The sequence below is a fragment of the Tyto alba genome, unplaced genomic scaffold (genome assembly GCF_018691265.1).
Source record: "Tyto alba isolate M040663 unplaced genomic scaffold, T.alba_DEE_v4.0 Super-Scaffold_3, whole genome shotgun sequence".
Lineage (NCBI taxonomy): Eukaryota > Metazoa > Chordata > Aves > Strigiformes > Tytonidae > Tyto > Tyto alba.
In genome coordinates, this window is record NW_024881304.1 from 15684784 (window position 1) to 15696416 (window position 11633).

Genomic DNA, 11633 nt, shown 5'->3' on the forward strand with positions numbered 1-11633 from the left:
AACAAAAATATAATTCTCTTGTTTCAGCGTTTCTGAATAAGAAAATATAATTTAAAGAACCTGCTAATTTTTATGCCACTTTCCCACACTAAAGTCACTCTTCTGTATAGTAACCTGAAGAGTCAGTTCCCAATAACAGCACTGACAGAGCACAAAATACAGGGACTCTAAAGGCACCAGGTGCCAAATTCTAGTGCCAACACCCCACTATGGCAGTAGAGTGTACCGTAATCTACCATCAGTTTTAACATTACCATTCCTACTTTCTGGTCTTACCAAACAGCCATTTATCTTCAATAAACAACCCTCTAAAAAGATACACCATTTCATGTTTGAGGGTAGTGGACTTCTGCAGTATGAGATGCTGCACCTCTGACAGTATGTGATTTCCATCGCGTCTCTCAGCTTCCATGTTCTTGGGTAATGGCTTTGGACAGCACAAGGTTAAACAAGAACATCACCTTCCTTCACACAGGACAGACAAATGTTTCTGCAAGCTAGTTGTGGCAGTACACCTATCATGAGCTGTACACGTTCTAAACATCCCAATATGTGAAGTCTCTTCACAAGCTGTATGTTTGGAAGCCCTCATCATGGAAGATAATGGAAATTACCTTATTTTAGAAGCTTTCCTTAACACAAGAACATGAATTTGGAACTGAAGAAGAGCAGGAAATTGGGGTAGTCTTCATTTTATGTCTCGTTTCCAAAAACAATAAAAAGAAACTGCATAAAGGTTTCAATTCCTCCTCCTTTATGCCCTTAAACAGGTTCAAAATTAAACAGGGGACATTTGTATCTTATTTTTATAATAAAAAAGATTTGACCTCACACCTACCCGCAGAGGGATACAGGCTTAAAGAATGACCACATATCACTTCGTGAAACACACTGCAATACATATAATGTTTGCGTCCCTAGAGCTTCTGTGTTGGAGTACCCTTTGGCTTTTTACAGCTAAGCACTAGTGTTCAAAGGCTTCTTACTACAAGCACACGAATACCAATGACAGCCTCCTTATCCTTCTGGCAGTATAGCACAGCTTGGCTTAACACAGTCAGACTTCTCCCCAGTTCTAGTGGAAATAACATAAAATTTCTCAGGTAGTAAAGAAGGTCCTTCACTTAGCACAGTCCTTGTTTCTTTTATGTGCCTTTTCTATGTCACTTCCACTTACTAAGCGTTCATACTGGAACACATATTAATGCAGATGTGGAGTCGAGTTGCATTCAGCTTGTAAGAATTTCTGAATCTGTAACTGAGATTAGCCAGATCATCCCTTTGATGTGGATAAAGCAAAAAAGCAATATAAAACCATTGGGAACTCATCCTATTGATGATCAGATTCCAGGTCCAACAGCCTGGACCCACCTCCTGTCTTTCTACATTTCAATTCATTAAACACCTTCAAGTGGAACCTGTACTCCCTCTCATGGTGGTTTCTTTCACCACAACTCACTCAGGTTTAGGAACCTCCAAAGGTTTCTGATCCTCCTTCAGCCACTTGCCATCCCCAGTGGATGTTGCCATACAAACAGCAGTAACCATGTCATCAAACCTGAGATCTTTTTAAGGGAAAGGGTGGGCTGCTGTCTAATGTAACCAAAACACCAGACAGCCTCTTAAGTTACTTACATTTCCTCAAGACCCATAAAACTACATGAGCCTCTTCACTCAGCCATACAAAGGTCAGACTAAGTTTTTCTTGATCATCCTTATTAGAAATATATAACAAATGGTCAGGAGAACATATGATCCTTTATGTAGCCCCATTTTCTGCATAACTTACATTAGCAGGTTTGCCAGGCTTTTGAGTAGTTTGTCTATTGTTGTTGCCCCTAAAATCCAGCAACATGTATAGGTGTTTTTCTTCAGAATCTCAATTTGGAGTAAAAACATTCTTTATCAATAAAATCTTGCAGCAGCTCTTCATTTTGATTATATTCCTTAACACAGGCAAACATTAACAGTGTTTCATTCACTAAGGAGTGAATGGATAAAAACAAACAAAAGAACCCCTCATTATTCTATTTTCAAGCCTCTTGTACCTTCGTCCAATGCTTTTTTAAAATCAAACACTTATGATAGGTATAATTAACAACTTCTGGCTAAAGAGGCTGAAAGGAGACCAGTAATGAAGATCAGATTACATTCACAGTAAAATGCACAACATTTACCCAAATTCCATTGTTGTTCTCCTGTAGAAAATGTGAAGGCGCAGGTATTATTAGTGCACTAATATTTGTTAAGAACCTCTGGTGAAGGGATTATCATTATCTACTTCAGTAATATCGGATTTTTGTACTACATAGGAAATGAACAAAGGACAATAAAAGAATATATATAATAGCAACTTGCAGTGCTCTCTGCAATCACAGTGTACAGAAAGGTAATCTGTTATATGTTAACAATACTGTTACAAGGTAATCTACTAAACCTGAAATCATCCCTTTTAGTTTCAAAAAAGACACAAATATTTTCCTTTGAAAAATGTCTCCAAGACGCATAAAAATAATAGAAGAGTAATAAATGCCACAAACTTCTATGATACTGTGTAAATAAAAGAAAACATCCTACAGAAGACATGCTCATCAAACTGAGATAAGGGCTGATATTAGTATAATATTCCACAACTGATTCTCAGAAAACTTGCCGTGAAGTGTCTGCACCATATTTGGAAGTGGGCACAACAACCAGTTTTGACTTTTTTTTTCCACTGAAAATACAACTAGGAGAGGGAGAACAGTTACTTGGAAAATCTAAAAAAAGAAGATATGAGCACCAGCAACAAAGGACCCATTTTCTAGCTATTACCATCAGTACACAAAGACAGGTTTGATTCGATTTCAAATGCCATGACTTACTGACACTAGCAGCTCCTCTGAAATCTTACAGATTATAACATACCCTTAAAAGGGAACTTTCTCTTCACTGATACCCAAAATTCTAGAATGGCCTTTATGAACAGTTAACTCCAGAATTTGTTATGCACCTGAAAAAGAGATCATGTACTACACTACAGAACTAATGGATAAATGCTTAAGATGAAATGACCACTTTATAATATACTGTCAACTGCTCCACACACAACTGTCTCAAAAATTTCAGTATAACTTGTCTTTCAGAGAAAAACCTTTTTCTTTGAGGACAGGATTAGTAACATAACATTCATCAATGAAAAATGGTTAAGACTGAAAATTGCAGGGTAAACCCATACTTTTTCTTTTAAGAACATTAACCTAGAACATAATATGGCATCACAGCAATTATCATTCAAGCAACGGGTCTGTGTGTGTATATATATATATATATATATATATACATTCTCACCAAATGTATGAGCGCCATGTTCCTGATGACTTTCTTTCTGCAAGGCTGTCATTTTTTTATGAGCATCAACCCACCATGGCTTGTACTTTAAGACACGCTGAATAGCTTCATCTTCAAAAAAATCAGCTCTAAGAAAAAAAAAAATGAAGTCGTACATTATTTATTTCAGTTTATAGTGTATGTAGGTATATTTTAATGCATATACAGAATACACCTGACATTGCTCCGGGCTATTTTCCATATGTTAGAAGTTCTTTTACTTAAAACTAGAAAATAATCATTACTAAAAAAAACCCCAATATTCTCTTATCTTACAGTACCCCTTCCTTACTTCCTCCATCTTTCCTGAGACACCCAGAAGCCTAGGAAATTGATGAGCTTGCAGCATGACATGAAGGTGAACAAACCTGATTTGTTCTGGATGAATCTAAAGGAAAACATGCCAAAGAGAAGACCCCTCAGAGAATGTCACTAGCAGCAAACCTGATTTTACTGGGATGCTTTCTCATTTGAAAACTGCGTATACTTTGGAGAGGACAGGTGTGCAGCTGAGGGCAAAGATAAAGTAGGGATTGGGACTGACTTTTAGGTAAACAAAGGCATGCTGTAGCAAGGTAGAGAAAGAGAAGTTGTACATGAATTCTGGAAGAGAGATTGCCTCCATCTCAGTACAAAGCCACTGTGGTAAAAATCTCAATATATTAATTGTAGGAGAATTTGTACTAAAGGAATCAAGTTCTAAGCCCCCTCTTAGCATTTTAGCTTTTTTTTCAAGCCAAACAATAGTATAAATACTGAGAACTGAAAAAAAATGCATGAAACTTCTTAATACCTTCTTGATCATCATACAAAACCTGTCCAGTCTACTGAACACAGAACGTAATTTGCTTTACTCTCACACTGACAGATTTTTTTATTCCTTTCTTCAGTGTCTTCATAAAATAACTTAAAGATATCAGCCTGTGTACATCTTCCACAAAGGCAAGAGAACACTTCTGTTTGCTACCATTTCTCCCAGATCTGTCCTTTTCATCAGGGTACAGAGGAAACCAATTTTTGTTGAATAAAGGTATCGTCTCTTTTGAAGCATCTAAAACACAGACATTAAACTAATGGTTGTAGCTCATCTATGAGGCTTGAACACAGAGTCTAGTATAGAAAATTACTGCAATTTGCATCACATTATAGGTTAGGAACTACTTCAGTTCTAGTGAAATGTACTTCCAAGTGACCTTTCAAGAAAGCTTTTCTAATTTCTGTGTGCTACAGAAAGACGTGCAGCTGGCTCTGAAACACTTGACTAGGGAAAAATTCCAAGTTTGCAAAGATACCTTCTGAAACAACTCAAAATGGGTTAAGCCTCTCCCTGACAGAGCACACCACAAGTACCAGTTTGCCCTACTGGGGACTACGCTCTTCTACCACCAAATCAATCTTACAGGAATCACTGTATTAATGGATCTCATGGCTTCAATTTAGTTTATTTACCTGGAAGTGTCTGAAACTAACTTGACCTGAAATACTCCAAGTTGAAAGACAGAAAGAATCATTTCCACCTTCATTATATTGAATGAAGCACAACAAAACATTAAGTCTTGACTTGGAACTTTTCTTCATTCTGCTGTAAAAAATGTTTGATGTGATAAAGGCAAAAGCGAAGTGGCCTAGACAAAATGTTCATAAAGTCAAAACTCAAATTTACTTCCTCATAGACCAGGATGGTTCAGTAATCCTTGTTTCACAAGGGGAAAGTTCTGACATCTACAGTCCAAACGCTGGCAGGGACTGGCTACTCAGCTGCAGAAGAGGGGAACTATGGAACAAGGTTCTGCAACAGTTCACATCAGCCCCTGCTTGAATACAGACGTAAGCAGTAATTAAACAGTAAAGTAACTATAAAACAGATAAGCAAAATCTTGTCAGTGTCACTTAAGAATACCCTCTAAGGCCTAATGTGATGAGCTAAAGAAACAGACAAATAAGAAGTAAAGCTATTATTTCCAAAAGTGACCTCAAACCCAATCATTTATGAAAAGAAAAACTGAATATATTTCAACTGAGGTACTTCTAGTTGACCAGGTGAAGTAAATCAATGCTCACAGGTAATGATCAGGGTCAAACTTGGCAGCCTCAGCTGCCAGGCGCTTCCTCCTACGTTCTTCTACAGGAGTTTGGTCTGGATCCTTAATGTCAATAACATCACTGAGTTCATCCTGCAAATGGAACAAAAAATTCTATGACAAAGCCACGTGTATGATATGCAAGATTTATTTAGGAGAAGTTTAGGAAGGATGCTTATCATTACACTGAAATCCCTAGTTGCTCTTCAACCTCCCTTTCAAACCTTATAAATTCAGGCCCCATTGTGCAAATAAAACATCAAAATTCTAACAAAATTCAATTATTTGAAGCTCCTTACAACTCATGATTCTATGAAGTCTATTCATGCCATTTTATCATGAGGCAGGTAGGTTATTTTGCGTTACAATAAAACTTGCAATGTTTAACAAAAGCACACAACCACAACAAGGACAAGATAAAAACCATATATATTGTTCTTGTGACTTTTGAGATTGCTCTCACACTCTGAGGTGGCCATATACTAATGAATGGGCAACTGCAGTGCCCTTTAAGCATCAAGTAGTGGTACACTAAAGCTGATGGGAAATGTACTTCTTCACAAATTTCATGGTAATAAACCAGTGTATATATCCTAAAAGAATGTAAATATTTTTTCCATAAATAGCAATCCTTCTGCTCCAAACCCTGGAAATACTACAATTCATGCAATAATGAGTTACAGTTATGTAATTAAGTTGCTTTAAACAGCTACAACTTAAATCACTTCAAGTAAAAACACTACAAAAAATTAAGTAATACTCTACTACTTTAATAAAAGTTCTGCATACTACGAATACTATTATACTACCCAGCATGCTACAGGTTGTAGATAAGCTTCAATCTATTAATGAATTAAAGGAACTGCTGAACGCACCAGAGCAAAATAACTACCTTTTAAAGCTCCTACCCTATCAATTAATCCACAAAAGCAAATTTCAGTGTATCAGCATAACCCTAATAAGTCCCACAGACACCGAGTGGGCAGACACCTTGAAGACTGCACACTTCAAAAATCACTGTCTTGAGAGAAAATCAAGTCTAAAATAAAAAGTACAAAGAGAAAATTACCATGAATTTCACAAAAAAAAAAAAAATAATGCAACAACCACAACAGGACCTATAGATATAGATTAGCCAGCTTTATTTTGTGGGGGTTTTTTTATTATTCATTTCTTTTTAATTTAAAACTAGATTAAAATTCACAGCATCTGAAATATACTGTACACTGATGTTTGAAGTCAGAATGGAAGACAATACCAAATATAAAGCAAAAGTGTTAACAGCAGCTTGTTAACAGCCTGTAGACTCTTTGCAGCTTGCCAGAACCATTCAGCCAACACGTGGCCTGCTTCATACAGGCCTTTTTCTCTGTGCCATCACGGGCCAGCTGAACTGCGCTGGTGACAGCAGCCCACTTCCAGAGGACATTTTTACCAAGGACCCCATTCAGCCCTTTCCTCTAACACTGAAATTACTGTAGAAACAGACTCTGCTACACAATTTACTCTGTCTCCACCACCCCCTACTTCTGCAGGAACAAGGATTTGTCTGTACTACTACATGCAGAAGCAGAACGCTCTCAGTCACAGAATGGGATAATGGAGAACAGTTACCTAATGATGCTCTCCTGACTATGGAATGAACCAGAAAGCCTACCCAATGAAAAAGTTACTCAGAATTTTTATGATAGGAAGAGACAAAAATGCATCTACCTGCAGCCGCTGGAACACCCCTGACCGCAAATTCCCAAATCCATAGCGGTACTGTAGTGGTAGGGTACTTCCTGAACCTTCTTTGTAAGAGGTCTGCTCTATTTCCCAGTCAAATTCTTCTTCCTCCTCCTCAGACAACTCAGCAGAGGCAGCTATACACATTGCATTTTCAGAGAAAGAAAATTGTTACATAGAAAATATATATATATGATGTAATAGAAAGGCAAACACTGATAACACAATAAGCCTTTCTCATTTTACTACATCTTTTAAGAAATCTTATATAACACTAGGTCATACAGGCAGATGCTTACATCAGTGATTGATAGGCCCTGCTCCAAATTCTCCAACTTTCACAAAGGAAGACCAAGAACACTAAAGTTTTTAAGTATACTCCCCCAAAGACTGACATAACTGTTCCACTGATTTCAACATCAGAATTTGATACTGAGAAAATCCTTACAGGAGCAAAGTGATGTCATCAATAATTTAAGATAGGTATTAAAAAATTCACCACAGCTAGTCAAACATCCTTGTCTGTTAAATACTTATGTTAAGCAAGTCATCCACTAGAACCCGTGGTTTTAATTAGCTTCCACCATTTGAGCCAGAAGTCCAGTTGTGCTAGCTTGTCAAAAGCAGGACTCAAATGTGTGTGTATTATACAGCCACTAGAGGGGTACAAAGACCTACAGAGGATTAGCGTATGTTAAGCACATTCTGGAAAAACATAAACATCGACATGTGTATCACCTACAACACTTTTATTTCTATACTTATCCCTCCTTTCAGATCCATTCACAACCTTCTCGTACCTCGGACTAGACAATAATAGAAATACTGTATTCTCCTACCTATGTCACTATGTGTAGCTATAATTACTTCATTATGTGTATGCATCACTAGTATAAACAAGATTTTTTTGTCATACCTATCTCTTCTACTAAAGGCTTTGCTGATCTTGATTTCTTTGGTGCTAGAAGAGATGTCAGCATGTCCAGTCCCTCAAAATATTGGCCAGGAATCTCCTTAGGTAACCGGATTGTAAAAATTCCTTAAAGGAAAGTCAGAATACAGTTATTGCATTCAAATATCCAAGACAAACAAAAATGTGCATTTTTCCTCTAATGAATAAGGCTCACAGAAACTGGGACACATGCAGGTAGCATTTTCTTACATCCATTTCTATACGTGTTTTTAACCATACTTCACAAGTTTCACAAAAATCAAAGATTTTCACGACAAAGCATGAAAGAGAATATTTAACCAGTTGTGGTCTCTTGACTCACATTGTATAAAAAACACAAGGCAACAGAATCGAAGCTTCATTTTATTTTTAATCCTTCCACCAATCAGGCCATCAACAGAAGATCACAAAGATATTACATTCAGCACTGATTACTGTCTTAAGTCAAGCATGGAATAAAGGCTTTGCAAGCGGAAAATTATAGGGTTTATTGCTGATTTGTGGTTTTGGTTTGTTTTTTTTTTTAATGAATACAAGAATTCCAAGAGATATGTATTTTAATCGAGAAATACCTTCCACCTTAAGGTGTAGAAAAAGGCTAATGTCTTCTTCTCTCAAGATGTAGCCAAGAGACTGCCACAGGATTATCTGATTTCTACTCAGAACTACCTGACTTCTTTGTAAGTTTACTAGTCTAAAGATCTTGGTATAATAGCATGTCTAGCCCCCACAAAGCTTGAAGAGGACTTGTACATAATTTTTTTTCATTATTAGGACAGTTCTGAGCATGTCCTTTGTGTTTAAGGGTGGCCTAAATATGTACAATAAATCCTGAGAAGGATTTTTTGATACTACATAACACAGGAGAAACTTTACATATATTTTCAGTATCATATATGTCACCAGAGTCCTAGGCAATTCCAGTGTGGCAAAATATAAATTAGTGGAGAGTTGGGAGCATTTTTATTTACACATATACTAATAACATTAACTAATACCTTTGTCTGTATTATAAGTTGCTTTTTCTCTGCCATCTTCTACAATTCTTCCAGGAAGCGTCAATCTGCGGGCAAAAAAATAGATGCCTCATTGAATGACTGACTAATTCCTCAACTTAACATCTCAGCCTGTAAAAATGTAAGGCACATTCCAAAAGCATCACAAAGGACTTAACTACACGACTCCTCTTGATAGTAATGGAAGTCATGCAGTTAAATCCCCACATGCTTCAAAATCTTTTTCCCTAACTACTGGCACAAGAGATCAGCATCTGGGTTAGAGACTGTATGTGACTCCTGGTTTCCCAGCTTGGACGATGTCACAGCCACCAAAGAGATGACACTCTTGGCACTACGTGCAACACTTGAAAGATTGTACAATTTAAAAAATCTAAGCTAACCCACAGTGGCAGGGTATGAGAACTCTATCCAGAGTTCTTGTATTGCTTATTGAGAATAAACAAGTCACTACATTCTACCAGCCCACTGAAATCCCTTGTGGTCACTAATGTATATAGGGAAAGCGTGACCAAGAACACAGGAAACAGAAAATAAGAAAGGTTAATAGCTCATCAGCTCCTACATGCCAGCGGTTCTCTTAACACATTCATACTGAGATTGCCTCTTGCTCCTTTTCTGTAGTGTAGTGGGGAACTTGTTATCTAGAGAAGAGACACAGCCTGGAACCTCACTTCCCACTGCCTCTAGTCACACGACTTTTCTCCCTTTATGTTATTACAGGTGCATCAAAATCCACCCTTTACCACATATACTGTCCCTGGCTCTCAGCAGGGAAAAAGACACACTTATTCTGCACAACTTACATACATCCAGAGAATTGCCTTGCCATTTTACAATTAAGAATCAACTGTAAACTTAGAAAAGTATTTCTTTAAACCCCCTTTAATGAGATTTAATGCCTAGAAACAAAGAGGCCAGATCCATAAAAACAATTATTCATGCAAAACGGGCTGTCTGCAATCAACAGTGTAAAAGCTGCAGATGAGGAATTTTCTGAAGGGACCAAAATGAAGTTATTTCTCTACTGACTTCCCCTTATTTTATCAAGTCCAATTTTCCTTTTAAATCCTTCTACTACTTGCCTGAGAAAGTATGGCTTAGCATAAAACTTAAAATCTTCCCCTTCAAAATACACATCAAACTCTGAAGCTCTGGCATAAGGTACTTTGATTATTATTGTAAGAAAATCCGGATCCTGGGTCAGTTCAAAAGCTGGAGTTATCATGATGAATCCAGCAGGAAAAGCAACCACTAGCTGTATGGCCCTATCAAAACAGGAAAACAATAAAAGATTACTGTACTTTTCAATTTATTAATGCAAACAGTCTCTCTTCAAAATTCTGTAAGAACATTTCAGATTCTCATAAAATTATCTTCCAAGTGCTCAAGTAAAACACTCATGACAACAGCAACAAAGTGTCATCAAAAATTTGAAGGTACCACCTCTCTGCACCTTAATGCAACAGTTGAGCGTAAATGAATACAAACATTTAGAGCACAGCAACACACCCATTATAGTCCACATCAAAAACACACTAAATTCGGTCCTAGAATTTGGCAGCTTTTTGTAACTGTTGTTTATAATTACACACATAACAGATGTTAGATCTTTACAGTTCATTAGTGAACTGATCACAAACCACTATTAGAAAATACTGAAAAACAGTAATGCTTCCAAAAAATTATAGCTGTATTTTATAATAGTAAAAAAAAAAAAAACAGGCCCAGCTGTTCTTGCTCTTGAGCCTCCCAGCGCTGCTGCACTTTTGGCATCCCTGACGCAAATTAATGACCCCAAACTAAAGTGGAGGCTCCTGCACAAGCCCCAGGTAATCCACAGATCACAGCCATTGATAGCCATCCCACGCCAACAAAATATTCAACCCCCAGCAGCGTTTGCCACAACCTAAAAATCAAATATCCCAAAATAATTGAGCCTTTTCTGTAAAAAGACCGCTATGAAGTATGGGAAAAAAAAAAAAAAAAAACAAAACCAAAACCAAACACACAACAAAACAACAAGGCTAACTACAATGATGCAAAAGGACAAACGCTGTGCTCTGCTTTCCCTCAAAGGCACTACAGTAAGACATCACTTCCCTCCGCGGCGCTTAAACCGGGGCCGAGGCCGACTTTCGCGCTGCACCGCGGGGGCACACAGAAAGGAAGCCCGCCGGCCGGCCCCCGCGACAACCCCGGGACGAGCGAAAAAGCCGCCAAGACGTCGGTGAGGGAAGGGAAGGAGGGAAGGGAAGGAGGGAAGGGAAGGAGGGAAGGGAAGGAGGGAAGGGAAGGAGGGAAGGGACGCGGCCGGCCACCCGCAACAGCACCCACCCCCGCGCCCCTCAGGCCGCGCCCCGCCCGCCGCCACTCACCGCTCCCCTCTGGCCCGGTGCGGAGGCGGGGGACGCGCATGCGCACAGGCAGTGCCGGCGGGGCGGGAACCAGCGGCGGCCCGGCCCGGCCCGGCCCGGCCCCGCCACC

At 38.5% G+C, this 11633-nt stretch overlaps 1 protein-coding gene across 2 annotated transcripts in view; it reads right to left on the bottom strand.

Annotated features, from left to right (window-relative positions):
• Positions 1 to 11633, bottom strand: part of SHQ1 (SHQ1, H/ACA ribonucleoprotein assembly factor) — a 53510-nt gene extending 41877 nt beyond the window's left edge. Inside the window, exons 1-7 of one of the 2 annotated variants that reach the window (XM_032985677.2) lie at positions 11525 to 11633; positions 10232 to 10414; positions 9129 to 9193; positions 8095 to 8217; positions 7164 to 7315; positions 5431 to 5543; positions 3331 to 3458 (exon numbers count right to left, since the gene is read on the bottom strand). In XM_032985677.2, coding sequence (XP_032841568.2) covers positions 3331 to 3458; positions 5431 to 5543; positions 7164 to 7315; positions 8095 to 8217; positions 9129 to 9193; positions 10232 to 10374 — 724 coding nt within the window. In that variant the 5' untranslated portion in view covers positions 10375 to 10414; positions 11525 to 11633. The other variant, XM_042799583.1, reaches the window with a different exon arrangement.